Source organism: Ceratotherium simum, chromosome 27 (genome assembly GCF_057802395.1).
Source record: "Ceratotherium simum simum isolate JZ-2026a chromosome 27, ASM5780239v1, whole genome shotgun sequence".
NCBI lineage: Eukaryota > Metazoa > Chordata > Mammalia > Perissodactyla > Rhinocerotidae > Ceratotherium > Ceratotherium simum.
This window is the reverse complement of record NC_141926.1, coordinates 23342055-23365186: the sequence shown is the minus strand read 5'-3', so window position 1 is coordinate 23365186 and position 23132 is coordinate 23342055. Positions and strand designations below refer to the sequence as shown.

General features: G+C 34.3%; 1 protein-coding gene across 2 annotated transcripts in view; it reads left to right on the top strand.

Annotated features, from left to right (window-relative positions):
• Positions 1 to 23132, top strand: part of NCAM2 (neural cell adhesion molecule 2) — a 488709-nt gene that overhangs the window by 419556 nt on the left and 46021 nt on the right. For both annotated transcript variants that reach the window (XM_087418188.1, XM_087418189.1), the window contains exons 13-14: positions 12764 to 12883; positions 16055 to 16176. In XM_087418188.1, coding sequence (XP_087274314.1) covers positions 12764 to 12883; positions 16055 to 16176 — 242 coding nt within the window. The remainder of the gene's footprint in view (positions 1 to 12763; positions 12884 to 16054; positions 16177 to 23132) is intronic.

Below are 23132 nucleotides of genomic sequence, written 5' to 3'. Positions count from 1 at the left end.
AAAGATTTCAATCTTTCACCATTGAGTATGATTCATTGTGGGTTTTTAATATATGGCTTTTGTTATGTTGAGGTAGTTTCTTTCTACTCCTAGATTTTTTTCATGTTTTTATCATGAAAGGTCATTGCATTTTGTCAAGTATTTTTCTGCATCAGTTGAGATGATCATGTGTTTTTTTCCCTTCATTTATAATTGTGGTATATGACATTGATTAATTTTTGTATGTTGAAACATCCTTGCATTCCAGAAATTTCCTTCATTTTGTAATTGTGCTGTATTACATTGAGTAATTTTTGTATGTTGAAACATCCTTGCATTCTAGAAATAAATTCTGCTTGACCATTTTGTATAATCCTTTTAATATGCTGCTGAATTTGGTTTGCTAGTATTTTTTTGAGGATTTTTTGCATTAGTGTTCATAAAGGATACCTATCTGTTGTTTTTTTGTTTTGACTTTTATTTTTTGCTGAGGAAGATTCACCCTGAGGTTTTTCAATTTTGTTGGTCTTTTTGAAGAACCAACTAGTTCCTTGAGTTGTAAAGCTAGGTTGTTGATGTGAGATCTTTCTTGTTTTTTAGTATAAGCATTTATAGCTATAAATTCCCCCAACGCCCTGCTTTTGCTCTATTCCATAAGTTTTTGGTATATGGTGTTTTCATTTTCCTTCATCTCTAAGTATTTTCTAACTACCCTTGTGATTTCTTCTTTGACTCAACTCAGAAGACTGGTTGTGTAAGAATGTGATGTTTAATTTCTGCTATTTTGTGAATTTCTGAGTTTTCCTTCTGTTATTGATTTCTAACTTCATCCTGCTATGGTCATAAAAGGTACTGTGTATGATATCTGTCTTTTTAAATCTGTTGAGACTTAATCTGTGGCCTAACATATGGTCGCTCCTGGAAAATGTCCCATGTGCACTTGAGAATAATGTCTTTGCTGTTCTTTTTAGATAGTGTTCTGCATATGTCTGTAAGACCTAGTTGGTTTATTTTGTTGTTTAAGCCTTCTATTTCCTTACTCATTTTTGTCTGATTGTTCTATCTATTATTGAGAGTGAGGTATTGAAGTCTTCAACTATTATTGTAGAACTCTTTCTCCCTTCATTTCTGTCAGTTTTTGCTTCACATATTTTGATGGTCTGTCAGTAGTGTATAAATGTTTATAATTGTTATATCTTCTTGCTGTACTGAAACTTTTATTAATGTATGATGTCCTTCTTTGTCTCATGTAACATTTTTTGATTTGAAGTCTATTTTGTCTGATATTGGTATAATATATATATAATACCTCTGCTCTCTTTTGGTTATTATTTGCATGGATGATCTTTTTCCACCCTTTCACTTTCAATCTATTTGTGTCTTTGGATCTAAAATGAGTCTATTGTAGACGGCATATAGTTGGATAATGTAATTTTAGTCTTTCTACCAATCTCTGTCTTTTGATTGGGAAGTTTAATCCATTTACATTTAAAGCAATTACCAATAAGGAGGGACTTCTGTCATTTTGCTGTTTTCTGTATGTTTTCTAGCTTTTTTGTTCCTCATTTTCTGCATTACTGTCTTCTTTTGTGTTTAGTCATTTTTTTTTGTGGTGAAAATTTTAATTCCTTTCTTATTTCATTTTGTGTATATTCTATAATTATTTTCTTTATGGTTACTGTGGGATTTCTTAAAGTTATAACACTCTAATTTGAATTTATACCAGCTTAACTTCAACAATATACAAAAACTTTGCTTCTTTACAGCTCCATCTCTACTCCTTTTGTTGTTGATATCAGAAAATTACATCTTTATGCATTGCGTGCCCAAAAACAGAAACTAAAAATTCTTTTAAATACATTAGTCTTCTAAATTATGTAGAAAACAAATTAGGAGTTACAAACTAAAGTTAAAATAATACTAGCTTTTAGAATAGTAACTTTTTCAAATGTATTCATCTCTTATCATGTCGAAAGCAACCAGTTACAAACCATTGTTATGGTAGTACTAGCTTTTATAATTGCCTATGTATTTACCTTCATTGAGATCTTTATTTCTTCATATGGCTTTGAGTTACTGTCTAGTGTCCTTTCATTTCACCATGTAGGACTCCCTTGAATGTTTCTTGCAGGGTAAGTCTAGTGGTAACAAAATTCCTCAGCTTTTGTTTATCTGGAATGTCTTAATTTCTCCATAATTTTTGACAATTTTTCCAGATATAGGACAGTTTTTTTCTTTTAGTGCTTTGAATAAATTGTACCACTGCCTTTTGGCCTCCAAAGATTCTGATGAGAAATCTGATGATAAATGTTATTGAGGGTCCCTTGTATGTGATAAGTCACTTCTCTCTTGCTGCTTTCAAGATCCTCTCTTTGACTTTGTCTTTTGAAACTTTGATTATGGTGTATCTTGATGTGGGCCTCTTTGAGTTCATTTACCTTGAAATTCATTGAATTTCTTGGATATTTATATTAATGGCTGAAGTTTTCAGGTATTATTTCTTCAAATCTTCTCTCTGTCCTTTTCTCTCTCTCTTCTCTTTCTGGGAGTCCCACAATGTGATTGTTGGTCCACTGTAATCATGTCTAACTGGTCCGTTAGGCTCTGTTCACTTTTCTTCAATCTTTTTTCTTTCTCTTCCTCAGATTCAAGAATTTCCATTGTCCTATCTTCAAGTTCATTGCTTCTTTCTTCTGCTTTCTCGGATATGCCTGTGAATCCCTCTAATGAATTTTTTTATTTCAGTTATTGGATTTAAATCTCCAGAATTTCCTTCTGGTTTCTTTTTAGATTTTTTTCTCTTTATTGAAATTTCTATTTTGGTCATACATTGTCTTCTTGACTTTGTCCAAAGTTTAGTTTAGTTCTTTGAGCATCTTTTTTTTTTTTTTATTTGAGGAAAATCAGCCCTGAGCTAACATCCATGGCAATCCTCCTCTTTTTGCTGAGGAAGGCTGGCCCTGAGCTAACATCTATTGCCAGCCTTCCTCCTTTTATTTCCCTTTTCCTCCCCAAAGCCCCAGTAGATAGTTGTACATCATAGTTGCACGTCCTTCTAGTTGCTGTATGTGGGACGCCGCCTCAGCGTGGCCGGACAAGTGGTGCGTCAGTGTGCACCAGGGATCCAAAACTGGGCTGCCAGTAGCAGAGCATGCGCACTTAGCCGCTAAGCCAGGGCCGGCCCCTCTTTGAGCATCTTTAAGAGAGTTGTTTCAAAGTCTTTGTCTAGTATATTTGCCATGAGGTCTTTTCCAGGGACAGTTTCTGTTAATTTAATTTTTTCCTTTGAATGGGTCATACTTTTCTGTTTCTTTGCATGCCTTGTGATTTTATGTTGAAAACTGGACGTTTGAATCTAATAATATAGTAACTCTGGAAATCAGATTCTCCCTCTTCCCCAGTATTAATTCTTTTTTGTTATTGTGCTTGTCTATTTTTTTTTAATTGTTGTAGGCTGTGTCTGTGCCAAGGATCAGACTGAGATGTAAACTTAAGGTCTTATCAGAGCACCCACTCTTTAAATTCCCAGCAAGTTACTTCAGCCAGAGAAGGAGGAGCATGCAACAATGAGGGGAGGTGCAACAACAATGGCTGCCCACCTCACTGTCTGCACCTCTGTGATTGAAAGCAACAATTGAAGATTAGAGCAAGATCCCCAATATTTGGAGGACAGGATCTTTTTTACCCACCCTGGTTCCCACAAGCTATGTTCAAGCTGCTCCAGGAATGTGCACACAGCTGCCTACTACTTGACTGGAGTGGGGATGGGTAGCAGCTACTGTGCTAACAGCTGAAATTGACCAAAATTTACAACAATTTACTATCCATATCTTCCTCTGAAAGTTGCAAGCATTTAATAGACTCCAGAGTTCTAAAATATTTACGTTAGACAGATTCTTCCAGTACAATTGTTGTCTAGGTGGGAAGAGGTTCCTGGTGCTTCCTTCTCCACCACCTTCCTAGAATCTTCCTTTTCCATTTGCAATTCTTTGTATTCATCGAAACTTTAATTTATAGATTTTCATTCTTTCAGCTTTAAAATTCAAGATTCTGAGGATTTTTAAACATTTTTTATGAAGGATTCCAGTGGAATTGTTCAGATGAGCATCTTCAGTTTGTATGAAGTGTTCAAAAGAAAATGAATTGTGCACATAGATATTTAGCTGTAGAATTATCCACCACACAATTTAAATTCTCCAAAAAACATATTTTAAAATGCTCCAAGTCAAAATAACATAATACCTTTCAAAATAGCTGTATAGAAATATCATGTAATATTTTCATAAAATGCTCAAAATATTATTTTACAAATAAATTTTTGTCAGAAGGTTTTTAGGGATATGATAATCCCTAAAATATGAATGGTAAGCACTCATATTAATTTAAAAGTTAGATGAAAAATGAAATAAATCCATATTAAACAACATGATATAGAAAGGAACATACATGTTACCAAACATCTAGAAAAAGTAGAATGTTACTATCTCCTGAAATTTATTAAAAGATAGCAAGCAATTGATTAGAACTAATGGAGATTTCTGGGTTAACTATAGAAAAGCATGAACTCTCTAGGAGAAATTTTAAGTACTATTGTGAGTTTAAAAAAAGAATAGTATATAACTTCTTTGAAAATAGAGAAAGAAAACTTTATTCAAAGAAAGTAGGATGAAAAGAAACTGCCCAAGTTGCTCTTGGTGCACTGGTTCCAAACCTTTCTCACATTCCTTTTTTTTTTTTTTTTCTGGGTAAGATCAGCCCTGAACTAACATCCATGCCAATATTCCTCTTTTTTTTTTTTTTTTTTTTGCTGAGGAAGACCAGCCCTGAGCTAACATCTATTGCTAATCCTCCTCCTTTTTTTCCCTTTTTCACCCCAAAGCCCCAGTAGATAGTTGTATGTTGTAGTGGCACATCCTGCTAGTTGCTGTATGTGGGATGCCGCCTCAGCATGGCCAGACAAGTGGTGCATTGGTACACGCCCAGATCCTAACCCAGGCCGCCAGTAGCGGAGCATGCGCACTTAACTGCTGAGCCACCGGGCTGGCCCCAATCTTTCTCACATTCTAAGGGAATCTCTGGGCCTTCTGTATGGTTTGGTGTGTTGCATAATAGAGAACATAAATGATAGAGCAAGACTGATTCTTTCCTCATTATTTGGAAATGTGGGTAGGAACCTTGAATGGGATACATGAGATAAACTGTTTGATTTAGTCTTAAAAAAATTTCAAAGAATGACAGAATAAATTGGCCAAAATGTACTCTATAGGCGGAAGCAGCTGGTAAATATCTCTCCTACAATAAGAGGCCTAAGCGTAAGAACTCTTAATAATCAGATAGTCTGATCTGACTTTGCTCTGAATCTCTCCTCATTTCATTTTTACTACGATTATATCGCGCTCCTGTGAACTATAAGAAAAATCACTGAATTGTGTCCATCTTATAGTGCTGGGAATTTATGAAGATCATCAGCGTGGATTTAACTGTTCATTCTAATGAGTATCCACAAACACACAACTAAGTAAAATATTCTGAGAAAGAGGTTGTATCTTCTAATAGCTTAAATTAAGTCTTAAAAAGCATATACAGTGTTATCATTTTTGTTAGTTTGTCATTTTTGTTTGTATATGTAATTAATGCCTTTAGGAAAAAAGAATAATTTTTTTTGTTACATTCAGGTTTATGAGTATTTTTAGATTTCTCTTTTACAAAGAATTTTCCATACTCTGGTTTTATAAGCCAGCGTACAGTTGTGGGAAGACGCAAAGCTTTAACTCTAAGACCGAATCTTGTTCAAATCCAAGCTTTGCTATTTATTGGCTGGTTGAACTTTCTGGGCCTCTATTTATTTGTCTTGGAAATCGAGAATGCAACCAAACTGTGCTAGTCTAAGTATTAAGTGAAATACCATCAAATAGGATTTGCATAGTGGATTTTTCCCACAAACAAAAAATTTTAGTTGAAGAGGTAAAATGTGCTTTAAATGTTTAGCAAGACAAGAGTAGAGTAAATAAATGATAAAAGATAACTATAGATTTAGCAAGTGTCCTTTTTGGGTCAATTTCTTTAAAAGTGATGTTTTGTTTGGCATATTTTTTTAAAATGTCAGTTCAAAAACTCTTTCTTGAATTCTTACTTTGCATTCAAAATGTGTAGGCTCTGTGAGAGCTGGAGACAATATATATGATTTGTATGATATGTGACCTGCTCACAAGATCCTTACAATGAAAAGCTTCTCATAATAATATAGTCAAATATAAAACTAAGGGGCATAATCAATAACTGAGAAAAAATATGTAAAAATGTTATTAGGAGGTTAAATAGCTAAAATGAGGCTTAGAGTTCTTATAGGCGTGGTAGAGAGAGGGGGCATTTAATTACAGAAGCTTAACTTATGCTCCCAACTCCCATCAAAAAAAAAAAAAAAAAAAGAAGAAGCTTATAGCATAAAAGAGTTTTGTGGCTATAGACATTTTGGGAAATTAGCATATTTGTGAGTGAAAAATAATATTCTGATTATTTTTAATCATGAAGAGATTTCATGAGTATTTTATAAAAACCTATTGTTTTAGACTATGGAAGGAAATCTTTGGTAATTATGCATCTATCTTATTTTACATGCTAAGTGGGTCCTGAAAAAAATAACAATTGAACTCTTTTTGGATGAATAATTTTTATGTACTCAGAAATATTATATTTGAAATGAAAAAAGTATGAATTGTTTACGAAAAATATTTTTTGATGGAACCGTTCTGTTTTTAAATCAAAGTTTTCATAGGGAGAGTATATTTCAAGGGGAAACCATTTGATTTCAAGAGAAAATATGTACTTTTTATGTAAAATCTCATCTCAGTTAAAACTGATTGTTAAATTGTTTATTTTTATCCATAGTTGATACCTATGATGAAAAAGAACATAAAAAGCAGTACAGTAACGAGAAAATTATAAAATTCCAAAATGATGAGCTATGATCTTAAAATAGTGCCATCAACATATTGTTTTGAGTAAAAGCCCCACAAAAATAATGCATAATCATTTGATTAATTTTTCTTTCTAATGTTCATCAAAATATATACCCATATGAATTATTTATTACAAAGAATCCATAAGTGATATTTATATTAAAGCTTATATCCATACAATTTATATATTATTATATATAAAAGTCTCTAAGGTACTTTTAAAAGGTGAGATCATATTCTTTTGCAACTAATGGAATCTTGAAATGATATAATTTGTACAAAAATGCAAATTTAAATTTTCAAAAGTAAATGAAAATATAATTGAACTGAGATGATGACTTACATAAACTTCTTAAGAAAACTGAAAGACACTTTGCATTAGTAATGGAATTATTCCTCAAGTCATTCTTATCTATGTAAAAAATAACTGAAGTCAAGGTATTAAAAAATTCTACATTGTGAGTAAAAAAGGTAAGAAATTACTTTTATGTTTATTCAAGCCTGTTGCAAACTCCTGCAGAAGGGAGTCAGAGAATTCTCTCTCCAGAAAAAAAAAAAAAGCTTTTTTTGGCTTGTTTTAATTGTTTAGAGAACAAAAGCTGAATCTTAGGTGAGAAACTTCAGGGATTTCATTATATTTTCGGATTTGTCTGAGGAGATTAACAGCAAGTGTAATTTTGAATGATCGGGTCTATCCTAGCTAAGCTTTGTGATTTCTCGTAGCTATCTGACATGTTTCCCACTTCTTGACAGCCTGAACAGTCCAATTTAAGGTGGATGATACAGCAGTTCTACAATGAGGGAGTCCTTATCTGCTTACAGTGAATGACAGGAAAACCCCATGGAGAGTTCTGGGATTTGAGAGAGCTGAGAGAGCTAAGAGAGCATGGCTAAATTGAATCTCACTTCAGAATTTTGCTCAGCCTAATTAGTTTGCAAACTCATAATTTATTTTGCTCCAAGGGTCATAAATATTCTGTAGACTCTGCTTCTCTTGACAGCCGAAGGGAAGGGACCTACAGTACATTCTCTGAACAAACAAAAACTTATTTTGTTCAATTTCCTTTAATAAAGTCTGAGTCCCTTCTTAAAGGGAGAATACAACTTCCAGTTTTTCTCTCTTGAAATATCGTTTCCGTATTTGTAAAAATAATGTAAAATAGTTGCTATTTTCCTGTCATTCATCAGTGTAAATGCCATTGTTTTCATGTATTTCAATACTTTGCTGTACTTTTTGCATTTATAGCCAGGTGACAAAATTGTCACTTATGAAACTCAATTATATTTAAATCCAGCAGAAACATTCAATTAGTGAGAGAAACCAGATTCTTTCAAGAACTTACCCCTGTTAGCATGTCTAAGAAAAATTCATGATTGTTTATAATTTTCAGAAGAATAGCATTATGATTTCCAAATCATGATGACTGAATATAACTATAAAATACCCTAATGGATGCCATTTGTCCTTAAAGAAACTTTTTGTAGTTTGTGATGTAGATCTACTTTCACCTAATTTTTGAGTTTGAATTTCTAATAAATTATAGGGAGAGAACCCATCCCACACCTCAGTTTGTGGTTCTTTTCTTCCATTGTATGGGCACATTTGGGGAAAGAAAGGCTTCCATTAACTAACTTCATAATTTGAGGTATGACTCTATTACAGAGTACACAGCCTTTCTATTTTCAAGTGGTGGTTTGCTTTCAGGCTCTACCTTGGGTATTCAAAAACCCTATGTTTGGTAATATGCCAGTAATTTATGGATGGTTTAATGTATATATCCTCTCCTTTAAGAAAGGCAAGTCAAATTACAGATCCAGGCTTTGCCTCCCCCGAATCTTTTCCTTTCCTTCTCTTTAAATTGGTCCCAATTTATGGAGTTCTTTGTATTTCACACAATAATCTTTATGTTCACACAATGTTAATAAGCCTCATAATACGGGTTATTGTACCAAAACCTTTGGAGTCAGAGCTGAAAAACAGACTGACTTCGTCTTGTATGTAAACTTTGTAAAACTTGCATCAATAGGTTTACTTCCATGCCTCTCCCCTATAATCTGGAAGGTCCTCTATAAGACCTCCCCTCATCCACTCTGCTTTTGAGTGTTTTAACCCAGCATTGTAATAACAGTTCAGCCACCATTTACCCTCGCTGCTCCTCTCCTCCACTAACTGCTCTGCTCTGAAGCTCAGTCACTAAAGGGCAGAGTCTTGACACTGAAAATAGAAAAATGTGAAGAAACATGGAGAAAATTGATTCTGAATTGATCATATGTAATTAAAGAAATAGGTTTCCCCTTGGCAGAGGTAGAGGGACACTCAAATCTCCTCATTCCTATGAAATGTTAGAGGAAGAAGAATGCTGACAATCCATGCGAGAAAGAGTTTTTACTAGAAATACTCAGATAATTCAAGTAAAATGTAGAATTGCTTTTTTAGGGGAGAAAGAGAGATAGGCTATTGTTTTAATTGTTTAATCAAAGTAATAACCTCACTTTTCCCTGATTTGATATGCTCTGATACTTCGCTAGCTCTATTGTTATCTATTTTTAACCTAAAAAGATAAAGAATGTGATCTCTACACTTCTGACTTATAAAGAATTTTACTTACAATTAAAATTGTGTGCTTTAAATTCTATTGCTTTTCTTGTATAATTGTATCGAGACAAACAATTGAATATAAGTATTACCAGTTATTGTCGTCTACACAGCTGAGTTACAATCCACCACACGATCTTAAAATGATGGTAGCAGTTGCATCTTTACATCATAGAAGTATGGAGAGGCATATCTCGTACCGAAGTTGTCTGCAGCAGTGAAGGCATCTATAGCAAGCTCTCATATATTCTTGCGTGGCATACTCTTTCTATAGATTATCTGTGTATATATTAATATTTGTAAGAAAATATCACTAAGACTATTTTTGCCAGTAAACATAAAAGATTTTGCCATTAAATATAGAGTCAAAGATGTTGGACTTTTGGACTATAACTTTTGGACTATCCATTATTTTTATTATCTCACAGTCTGCAGAAAATGTCCCCATTTGTGTAGATAATTGATGCTTAGTGGTGATTATTTCACAGATCACAAATTTTTTATCTATACCTTCAATCAACTTATTTTTATACTTTTGTTTCTATGACATTTAATAAAAGTGTCTTTAGTTAGAAGTTGAGAGATCAACTCAGCCCTAACACTTGGTTGGATCTCAGTCATTGGTGGAATCAGGCCCAGAGCCACGTGACTTCTTTCGTGAGTCTAAAGCATTCATCACTACTGGGTCTTAATTACGAAGTTTATTGTAGTCAGCCTAGATCCTGTGTGAGTCTCTGGTATGTCCCCATGCTCCATCACGTCATTCTCCATTAGGGTAAAGGAGAGGATAATCAAACACCAACTGCTCCGTGACATCATATTGAACATTGACTGCTCTGTGACAATGTTGATTGTCCCAGGGCCTAAGCATTTTTGTTATAAGCCCTGAAGATTAAACACACTTTTATAAAGCTTTAATCTCTGCAGAACAGTAGGTCTAGCTCACTTTGGTTTTAAATTTGTTGTATTTATTAAATGACTAAATTGATAAAATATAATGAATTTTAAACCCTTGAATTCCTTGATATGCTGACCTTGAGCAGAAACTGTCTCTCTTAAGGATACTAGAACTCCAACTTCTTAGCATTGTATCTGCCTAACTCCTAGTTTGATTCCCTCCTCCTTTTGCATGATCTGCATGACCAGATCCATCTAGGCACTAACCTTCTCTCCATTATAGCTATATTCTTTTACTTGGGCTGGTGTTATATATATACCCTGACACAGGTCACCAACCAACTGGGTCTGGGTTTCCTGAAAACGCTCACAGGTTATTAGCCTGTCAGAAAGAGTTGAATTCAAGCCTTGGTTTTCCCATTCATCCTTGTAGCTTCTAATCAGTTGATTTCCCTGCCAGTCAGTCTGCAGTCTGTCCCCGGTTTTCCTCCCTTAACTCTGACACCACGTGTTTTCATCTGAAGCATTGACAAGGCCATGCACTCTCAAAAGCAAGTTAAGTTTTCTTACAAGGTAGAGAAACTGAGAAATACAAATTTTGCCAATTGGAAATTTATCCTTTCTGCTGACTTTAGAACATCTGTACTGCAGTAAATAAGGTATGGTTGATATCTGGACTATGTGTTTTTGCCATTAATATTTATCTGGTGTGTACAATAATATATACCAGATGCATGTAAAAATATTTATATAATTTTCATATATTTTAAATTCTGCATTTTAGACAAAGAAAACATCTCTACAGTGCATCCAGCAATTTTTTTCTTTTCTATAGTTTACTAAGTAATTCATTGAAGATTAAATAATTATAATAAAAAAGCTCAACAGAGACGATAATAATGAATATTGGTGAAAGGAATGGAACACAAGGAAGTATCAAAATTGAAGTATATTCACACAGTGTAGAATGAAAAATGTTTTCAACATAATTCATTATTAGACATATGTCAATAAACTGTATTGGAATTTTATTGAATGTATACAATCTTCAGTCATGGTTCATGTAAAACAATAGCCCTACAGAGGCTGGCCCAGTGGCATAGTGGTTAAGTTTGTGTGCTCTGCTTCGGCGGCGGCCTGGGGTTCACAGGTTTGGATCCTGGGCGTGGACGTACATACTGCTCGTCAAGCCATGCTGTGGCAGCATCCCACATACAAAAAATAGAGGAGGATTGGCACAGATGTTAGCTCAGCAACAGTCTTCCTCAAGCAAAAATAGGAAGACTGGCAACAGATGTTAGCTCAGGGCCAATCTTCCTCACCAGGAAAAAAAAAAATAGCCCTACAAATATGATCCTCGTTACCTATGGTTTAATGTTTTATTTTATGATTGATTATATCTTCATCTATTATGAATTGATCATTTGACTTGGAGTTATTACATAAACCAGACATAACTTCCTTTTGATCGTTCGCCAAGACTACCATTTCCACTAGTTAATTTTTGCTCTGTTTAGGAAAAGCAGTAAAGATACAGGCACCAATGGATCTTTGTTAGCTGCATCAGAGGAATTTGTAAAAATGTAATTTTTTGACATCTGCAATTGTATCCAAAATTCTCTGGCAAATTAAAGGAGTTGACATGACCCAGGAGATGTTTCTAATAAGCTTTACCTCCCTGGACTTTTTCAGCTTCTTTCTTCTCCTTTGTGTTCTGCTGAATCCAGGTCTGATACAGTACATAACTGAGAAGAAATTCGGAGAGAAAACATAAGAGATGACAACCTTGAAGCTAGCATTAAGAATAATTTTATTTGATTTGAGATTATCGAATAAATTATCCATTTTTGCTGTAGAGTCAGCTGTGACACTTATTTAACATGACTGAAACACATTACATTGGAGGCCAGAGTTCTGTATATTGAATTATATTGAATTTTATATCCCCATTAAATTCTATGGAAATGATGCATTTACAGTAGACAAAATATTTGGATGTACATAGCAAAGATGTTTTATTTAAATCATTCTCATTTCTTGAATGTTAAAAAAAAGAAGGAAGACATGTTACTCTCTACTTTGTGAGTGTAAGTATCACAGATGAAACTATTAATTGTCTTCTTTGAAAGTTACTGCATGGGGTTAGAAAGCTAAAATAGAGGTGAAGAAAAGGACTGTTCACGAATCATTGTTCTTATATGTATTTTCTAGTTTTTTAGGTATCTCATGGAAAGACTTAACAGTGAAATGGTTCACTCTGCGTTGTAATAGCTTGATTCCTTTTACTTATTAAAACGCATTAAACATAGGCATATAAATTTTTTTCTTATAGCAATGGTTGTTTTGAGCAACCTGGAACCAAATACAACTTATGAAATCAGGGTTGCAGCTGTAAATGGAAAAGGGCAAGGAGACTACAGTAAAATCGAAATCTTCCAAACATTACCAGTTCGTAAGTAATCCTCTCTGTTTTTCTCTCTGTTGCCATTCTCTTTACTCACAAATTTACATGGGATTTTAAAATGCGGGGAGATATTTCAACACTTTGGGGAAGTGAATTATGTCTTTGTTGAAGTGTTTCTGAAGATAGTGGCATCTCAGATTTATAAAAAGAACTTCGCTCTGAGCAAGGCAAAAAAGAAAAGGTACACTGCAGTATATACAGTCAAATTGCACTCAGGAAACTGTCCTGATCAGGAAGGTGTCCTACTTATTCATAGTCTGATTAATTGGATTCTGGTGCTCGGACTGTATTCCATGCAAGAGTAGAAAAGTGTCCATGTAGCATGTCCAATATTCTATTCTTTTGATGAGGCATAACTCTTGCCTTCATCCCATAAATTATGTAGGTCCTAAGTGTGAGAAAAAGGCACCACTAAATTAATCCATTACAATCGTGACTGCAGAAAAAGAATAACTATTGTAGCCTTGTTCTCATTACTATCCTGTTTTGGAGTGTTGTAAGCCAATTGTTTACAAGAAGCTAAGAAATTTAAAAAGACTAACGTTTCCTTTATGTTGAATAAATTGTTTAAAAACGTGAGAAAACTTGACTGTGACTAAACAAGTGGTGTTATAAAATCTATGCATAACACTGCCTATTATTTACACATATTAAGACAGTCAAATTGGCCACAATAAATTATTTTGCCCTAATTTGTGACCGGTTCTTTTCTGTTGGTTCTTATCAAGTATCAGATGAGTTCCCTTTTCTCTGTTCCTGATGCCACTGTCTTTTCCAGTCCTTTATTTTTTCAACAGGAGAACTGCAAGTACATCTCGATTCGTAATCTACCTCCAGACTAAAATGATTCCAGAGTGACTTTATAAAAATTTAAAGAGACTTATCCCTTCTCTGCTTCTAATCCTCAGCAACCACACCCTTCACCTTCCCGATTTCCATCACATACACATTTGCCAGCCTCACACCTCCTCCCTCAGCTCTCTGCCTCAGTAGGGTGAACTAAAGTTTGGTAATGTTGTTTTCTTTCCTCAAGGTACAGTGCATTCCGTCTTGATTTCTCTCCTCTTTGTAATCTCCAGGGTCACTGCACATCAGCCCCCAGTGAAGGCATTGTCTCTTCAATAAGACCTTAGTTAACCCCTCCAACTTCATTTCCCCTTTCATTTAGGCAGATTTTCTTTTATTCATTCATAGACCCCACTCTAGGTGTTTCAACCATAAACTATCTCTCTCTTACTATTTCTTTTTTTCTCTTTCCTTTTTAAATTATAACACTTCCAATTGCTTATTGTACTGTTGTTGCCTTGGAGACCTCTGTCCTAGACAGTGAGCACTTAGAGAGTTGAGACATTGGGTTTTTTAGTAATAAATATGTATTTTAGAAGCTTCTCAGGATTTTTTGAAGTTTAAGGAGATAATATATGCAAAGTACTTAATATGTCATAAATATCCCTTACCACTGTTTGATTATTTATATTATTACTTTTGCATAAACATTCTGTTGTAATTGCTAATAGAAACCATTATTTTATTCACTTTCTCTCTGATAGAATCTACATTTGTTCTGAGCTTTATTTTGTTTTCAAAGGAGGTCGCAATTGTAGTGGAATCACAAATTTGGTATATTAGAAAGTTGAATATAGGCTTAAATATTTTAAATATGTATGTTAAAACATTTGTTGCTGAAAATATGGTTTCTGGTTTATAATTATCTCAAAATGCTATTATTAAAAACAATGTGATTACAATATTATGAAATGAATTTATACTGTACAACATATAAATTCTAAAATTCACTTTAGAAATGATACAAAATCACCTGAATATAAAATCCATTTTAGATTTTCCGTTACTCACTTATTAAATCCTTTTAAGAAATTATTCTACTGGTTTTTAGAGAAGTTTTAATTCATTTCTCAAAAATATAATGTGTTGCATATAGATCATGGTATGTCATAATATCTGCCTGCTAATTTAATTAACTAATGAATAAGTGATCACTCTACAATTCTATTTACTTTGTTTCCATATGGCAGTACCCTACAAGGCTATTTTACTGTTTGTTTTCATGCCAACACAACCGATTGTCATATTTCTTTAGTGACTTGCCTTTTCTCAAATAAACTACTCACTTGCTTCAAGTTATAAACACTATATTAGAAATAAAGACAACTTGCTGAGAAAAACCCTAGGTTCTCCAGGTGTGGAGGCATGCAATCCTCTGCACTCTATTCTGTTTAGTTTGTCTGTCTTGGCATTTCTCTGAGTAGACCAGGTACTGAATTCTGAATTTCTGGAATCTTGCAAACCAAAGTGTGTCCGCTGAGAGTTCCTTAGTGTTACCATATCCATGTTCATATCCACATCCATGGGGAGTTGGAGAAAACGGAGCCAGAGGATGCCAGTACACACCCAAGAACATCGCATAAATGATACACAGCAGGGAGCTCCCATTCCAAGTTGCCAAGCAGTGACGGCATCCTTCTGCTAGAAAACCCCTACACTTCAGTGGGTTCCTGTCCGTATTAAACGTATTATAAGCATCTGTGCTGTAAGAACACCTCCATGTGAAGAATAACATCAAAGGCAAATATGGTCATGGAGCTAGAAGAAGAAAAAGATATTGAAACACATGTCTATAGATTGGATAATAAAATTTCTCTATTCAAATCTGCATCTAGTTAAAAAAATGTTCATTAAAATAGACAACTAATTGCTAAGCTGTTATCTTTCCTGGTAGGTATATATTCCATAGTTTGATGCCTTAATATGTTTATGTTAATACATATTTACAAAATGTTTACAAAATGAATTTACCTTAATAAAATAAGGTTGCACACTATTAATAAGAGAAATAAAGTTTTACATTTGTATATTGTAGTATTATTCTCAGAGCATTTGCACATCAATATAAATAATATAATTTGTCCTGAGGTTTCACAATTTTGGCCTGATATTTCTGGATTTATGAATGCTGCTGTTTCTTGGGTGGGGAAAAAGATCAGAGGTATTATCCCAACAAAGGGCAAATAGCAAACAGTAAGTCTAGAATAACATCATATATTTTGATTACATGGCAGTGTTGTTTTTGTCAAAGTGCAGTTTCTCTAGGTATCTGAGGTGTGTGCAAATATCAAGAATGTTGTATTGCTTATCTAGGTGAACCGAGTCCTCCATCCATACATGGGCAGCCAAGCAGTGGGAAGAGCTTTAAACTCAGTATTACCAAACAGGATGATGGAGGGGCCCCTATTTTGGAATACATTGTGAAATATAGAAGTGTAAGTACTCTGTTTATTATCATTTTGTACAAAGTGTTTTCAAATTGCATTAAATTTGCATTGAGTTCATAGACATATCAGGAGTGAATGCATGTTAAATAACAACCATGATAAATGGTACTCATAGGAATTCAAATGCTAATTTTCCATTGTTGAAATTTATCATTATAAATTCTAAATGCTTGCTTTCTTTTTTTGTAAAATCTAAGCATAGATCATCAAAATAATCCCATGGTTTTCATCTTGTGATTTCTAAGTGTGAAATAGGACGTAGCAACATTTCAGAAATGACAAACCATTTTCCCTGTTTTTCTGACAAGTTTAGCAGGATATTTTCACTTTCTATTCTGCTTGATATTAATAACTTCAAGCTAAGCCCTATTCTCAATTTGAGTTACTGTAGGTAGGATTCTTGGTAAATCACACCTCAAATAAATTACTTTAATTAACATTTAACAAAGAATGGCTACATCAAACTTGAGGAAGAGGGAATAGTTTTTTCCAAGTTTAATTAGCACTAGCTAATATAGGACTTTGGACAGTTAAGAGCTGCATTGGAGCCGGCCCTGATAGCCTAGTGGTTAAAGTTTGGCACTGTCACTGGTTTGGCAGCCCAGGTTCGTTTCCCAGTCATGGAACCACACCATTCATCTGTCAGTTGCCATGCTGTGGCAGTGGCTCACATAGAAGAACTAGAAGGACTTACAACTAGGATACACAACCATGCACTGGGGCTTTGGGTAGACAAAAATAAAAAAGAGCTGCTTTGGAACTTTTCATGGGTAGAAGGTGAAGGGTGTCCTCTTGTTGCAGACTGATAAAGAAAGTGGCCTGATGGACTTTGCCTTTAGCTGAAAATGAGGCGAAAGGCCCCTGAAAATGATTTCTCCTAACAACTTTGCCATAAATACCATTAAGTATTTGTGTCTACTGAGGAATATGTTAAATGTGACACACAATTTTAAATTCAATTTTGTAAGGTTTATTTACTAATGTTTATTATTGTCCTCATAATACAGTGTCATTTTTATGTTTATGTTTACTGAACATTTAATAATACTTTCAAGGATTATCATATTTTAGCAAATAATGTTTTAAGTAATTGACCCTTAATAGCATGTAGATGTTTTAACTAATTTCCCACAAATCCACAATTTTCTAAATTATGATACTGTTGCTTTTAAATTCAAATATCTAAGTTTTGAGGGGCAGTAAAAAAGGGCATTTGATATTGAATAGCCTACTTCAATAATTAATTTTAGACATCAGTTCAATCTTTTAAATTTAAGATTAATGCTCACTTCCCAAGATGCTTCTTTGTCACAGGTTTCATGCTGGTGATGATGAGCATCTGTGTGTGTCTTTTGGATACTCTGCTCTGGAGACTTCACGCCTCTACCCCAAATAACTCTGAGAGCCTCCCTGGTCTCTCTGTGAATCTATAGTGTCATGCTACTCAAGCCAGGTTTCTTGGCCATTTTTATTTGCCCATCTGGGAACTCTTTGGAAGGGAAAGAGTCTGTTTCCACGGGTCATTGGCCTGAACTGAATTCACGAATTTGCCTTGGAGAACAGACCTTCCATGCATCTGGTAACCTATAGTTGCATCCGGAAAGATTTATGGTACAAAATACAGGTGGATGGTAAGAATTTGTAGGGAACCCCCCAAAAATCCCATGGTGAACACTGGAACGCAATGACTAGTTATAAAAATATGTTTAAAATATCCCCTGTATGTGTAATTTCTACCTAAAACTAAAAGCTATGCTTGACTTGTCCTTTTTAAAGAGTTGATATTGGAAATAGCCCAAATGCTATATTTGGTTCAGCCAGAATCATTGATTTCAATTGACATTAACAAATATTTATTATTTCCTGTTTTTTCTTTCTTTATCTCTTTTATTAGTGGCTTTTATTAATACAGCATGTATATTTTAGGAATGCTGTGACTCTTTTTAGCTATGTTTCTATTTCCAATTATCCAAAAGTAAAGTTCAGAAACTAATAAGAGCATGACTGCCCACAGCATGCACCTTTCTCCAAATATTTAATACAAATTCAAGAGATAACCTTACAAATTTACTTAAAAAGCCATTAATATCTTATTTCCAGAAAATGATCAGTAATTTTTACATAGGTTTTATTTATAAAATCAATATAAACTCTGTATCTGTTAGGGAGTACTTTTGGACTGCAGGTAACACAAAGCATGATTAGAGGGCCTTAAACGGAGGGGATTTTTTTTTCTCACATTAAAAAAATTGATGTGTTAGACAGTCCAGGGCTGGCGAAGCTTCTGAACAATATAATCAGGCATCCAAATTATTTTTCTTTATGTTCTTTTGTTCTTGGCATGTTGGCTTTTGTCCTCATATAGATTATCTTGTGTTCCTAAGATGATGGCTTCACGTCCATATTCAGAATGTGAAGAAAATAGAAAGAACAAAAGGGACAATGTTTAAGCTGAATTTGTCTTTTTTCAGTGCAAGTTTTCTAAAAACCCCACCAAGCAGAATTAAATTATGTCTCATTGGGTAAAATTGTGTCACATGACCACGAGTAAATGGAAGGTGGTTACATTTGGGAGTTGGGTCAGCTAAACAACAGGGTCTGTCACAATTGTTAATGCAATTATCTTTATTATAATGGCTGTGTTAGTTGCTAGCGCTTCCATAATAAAATACCACAGACTAGGTGGCTTAAACAATAGAAATTTATTTTATCACAGTTCTGTAGGCTGGAATTCCAATATCAAGGTGCCAGGAGGTTTGGTTTATCATAATGAAAATGATTGGTTGCATAGTTCAAACATAGCTATGATTGACTGATAATCAGTTTACTCTCAGAGCTCATAGCATTTTAACAGAGCACACTGTTTTAATGGCAGAATTTTGCACTCGTATGGTGAGATTTGTAAAAGTAATTCCTTTCCACCCTTTGTACTGCAAGGAAGGCATTGCTCACTCTTGAAGAGATTTAAAAAATTATAATTAATCAAACATAAAGTGATACTTTTTCACACCTTTTTTGGGAGTAGTGAGGAAGATTGACCCTGAGCCAACATCCGTTGCCAATCCTCCTTTTTTTGCTTGAGGAAGACTGTCCCCGAGCCAATATCCATGCCAATCTTGCTCCATTTTTTGTATGTAGGACACTGCCACAGCATGGCTCAATGAGTAATGTGTAAGTCCAAAGCCTGGACCCGAACCTGCAAACCCCAGGCTGCTGAAGCAGAGTGCATGAACCTAACCAGTACACCACTGGGCCAGCCCCTGTTTCACATTTTTAATGGGTACACTGAACCTTAGAGAATTTGGGTCACTTGATGGGAATGGAGAATAGATACCACAGTGTAAGACTTTATAGTCTAAACACAGTTTTGCAGCAGTAAGGGCTGAATTGAAGTCTACCTGTGGAGGTTATATTGACCCCTCAACTACTCTCCCTTCTCCCCTCAACTGCCTAGCTCCTGTACCTCCAAATGCAGCCATTCTGATCCACTTCACCTTTACCATATTATTTAATGCCTTCTATTCCAACACACTAAAATAGTCTCCATATCCCTATCTTTTTTTTTCTTCCCCTCCCTTCTCTTCCATCCTGCAGACATCATCCTCTGCAGGTCCAATTGGAAATTCCATGATTCAATATGAAGTTATATTAATGTGTCAAACAGTAGCTGATCTTGGGAAGGAATAATTTTCTCTCTCAACATATTACTTCTTCACTTTTTTAAAAACTTGCATGTTCAAGATTTGGTAGCTAAATATTTATAGCAGCATTTGCCTTGATATTTGCACTTGTATTAAAATAGTAACTATTTCAAAAACGTTCTTGATCGTCTATTCTCTGTGTATGGTTTCAAGCCACTATATCTATTAGTTTCTCAAACTGCATAAATTCCACAGTGGAGTAAAGTATAACTGAATAACTTGAAAAAATTATTTATCCATATGCAATGCATTTTTTAGTTGGATAACCTCTCCAGATAGAAAATGGATAGGGAATCCAGAAGGTAAGAAATATCCTTATGATTTTCACTTGATTGCTTCTTTGACCCTGTCTTTCAACATCCCTGTGCACAGGACTATATGTTTTATAACGTAGGAACAACAAAATTGAGACAATATATTCCTTTTGAGTGTTGATTTCTAGTAGGCACTGAATCTAACTGCTTAAACCTGCATTTCACTGGGAAAAGGATGAGACTAATCATATCCTAACATAGAGAATGTATAACTTCCTGCGGATTATGAACCAGGAAAGACACATTATTCTGTGTTGTCTTGTAGTAGATCGAGCAGACAACTTTGTTCAGTCACCCATTAAGAAGACAGAATTTATTAGAACAAAACTAGAGTAATAAAAGCAGAATTAGATGTCTCTATGGACCTGTTGTGAAAATTAACATCTCTAACAATAAATCAGTAAGATTAAAGCATATATTTAGAGAGTAAAGACAACCTTATTAATCTCATAATGTATATGGAAAAATGAAAAAAGTTATTTTATATGCAGAATATTTTACATCTACTTTGTGTTGTGGTGTCAATATAACTCCGTATAATTTAATAAACAATTTTTTACACACTTCCATGAGTTTTTCACTGTTTTCTTTCTAATTTGATGATAGCTATGGGATCGTAACTATCACTTAGTGTTGGCACATTAAATAAGTTTCCTGAGCGAGAAAGGACTAAAGAAAACTTGTAGCTTAAAATTAATTGTGAGGAAGGTACTTTAAGGGACTAGCAACAGGGCTCTAGCATCTGTTTCTAAGTCTTGATTGACTGACCTTCTTAAGCTATTTGGAGTCCAAGAGGTTGTATCTCAATGGCCATAGGAAAAGAAAAGGTCGTTTTGAAAAAGGTATTAAAATAATAAGTAAGTAAAATTGAGATTTTGTAGTTGAGAGAACTTATTTTCTAGTTAATTATGTTTAAGTGTGTAAATTGAAATTTATTTAAAGCCATCAGTTTAAGTTTTGAAATATTTTCAAACAATGAATAGCTATGGACATTAAAGAGTCCTAAGGTTTTTGGTACTTTTTCTTTGCTGCTAGTGAAAAGGATGAGTTTTATTCATCCTTGTATTGATGGTATCAAATAGATTGTTTGTTGTCTGAATGAATAAATGCATCAATGAATCAATGGTTAAATAAGTTAGTCTATGTTGTGCAATTATAAATAGTCCTATAACTGGATTAATAAATACAAGAAATAATGAATACAAGGCAAAAAAACTTGGACTGTGTGAATTTTTATGGGTTGTGAGAACACAGAAGCTGATGAATAGGAAACATTCGACTTTATTTTTCCCTAAAGAAGTATGTGGGTGATGGAGCCTAGGAATAGATTAAGAAGGGCGCAGATGACAAAATTTTACCAAGCTTCAGAACATGGAACAAAGGCAGCTGGAACCAGTTATGATAATGGAAAAAAGAGATTAGAATTTGAAACTCTGCTATAAACCTACAAACCTTACATTTTTCCAAATCACATGGAATGTGTGTGTTTATATGTGCGTGTGTGTGTATATATATATATAATTGCTACATATGCTCTCTCTCATATTCAGAATAGCAATCAGAGCTTTAGAGAATTCTGAGGCATTCTGTAGGTTCATACAAGTAGTGAATAGCTGAACCATGCTACCAAGAAATCCAGGAACCAGGAACTACCTTACAAGGAAACACAAAATTTTAAATCATAACACATACAAGTCACAAGAATCTTAAAATTCCTCTAGTTGGTATGAGCTCAACTCTATTGTTCTCTCTTTTTGTAATTATTCTGCTTTCATTTAAAATGATATTGACCATACATTCCCTGAGATTTGGGAAAAAAGTTAGTGGATTACTTCTTATTGTGAATGAAACAATCGAGGAGCCCTCTACAAATAGGAAAATCAAGACTCTTTCCATCTTTCCTCTGCTTTCCTCCCTAAGCAGATGATAGCGAATATTTCCCTATATGCTGATATTCTGATTTTAGAATAACTGTTAAGGAGTGCTCTTAACTGTCATATGGCCCTGCTATCTATTTTCTGACAAAAAGGATTGCCTAAGAGGAGCTATATCAAAGCAAAATGGCCATTTTTCTTTCAGTAGCTGCCCTTCAATATTTAATTGGCTTATTAATTATAGCCTTATTCAGCAAATCATCTCATTAAGTTACCTAGGGGAGCATTTTGCAACTAGATTATCTTAAATTGTTCCCTAGGCATTTAAAATCTGTAAATTAGGTACTCTACAAGTGCGTAATTGCAATTTTGATGCCTAGGGGAGTAACACCCACTTTAATTTTTTGGTAACACCCACTCTTGATTTTTTTATTATTCCCTAGGAATAGCAATTAGGGGATTAAAAAGCCTCCTTGTGTAATGTTGAATGGAAAATGAAGTTGATTTAAATTGGGTAAAATATTAGAACTCCCTTTGGTTCCCTGTGCCATCAGTCCAACTATCTAAAATGATGGAGGGGCTTTTATTTTATTATGCTAGTACTTCAAAAATTAAGTGTTAAATGATTGGTAATTCAGAAGAGACTATCTCCATGTCTTGTGCTTGTCAGAAAGTTTCACCTCAAATGCTCAATTCCCAGAAATAGAATATTTTTGGAGGATTACCTGAAGGACATGAATTCTACCCATCCCTCTGAGAATAAATTGTATCCTGGGGTAGTCCAGATCTCAACTGTTGGCTTATTTTCTGCCTTTTTCACCCACATCTTCACTCAGATACAAAGCAAAACTCAACTCCTGATTTCCACAAAAATTTTCACTCTCACCAACCACTTAATAGTTACATTGAACTTTTTGAATTGTTAGGGTAAAGCGACGGCTATAGGGGCAACTCTCTACTGCTTTGTGTAGCCGTGTCCTTATCTAACCCTTCAGTGCTCCTCACCCCTTCCTTCCTGTATATGTGTGTGAGTACACAATATATAACATATGCAA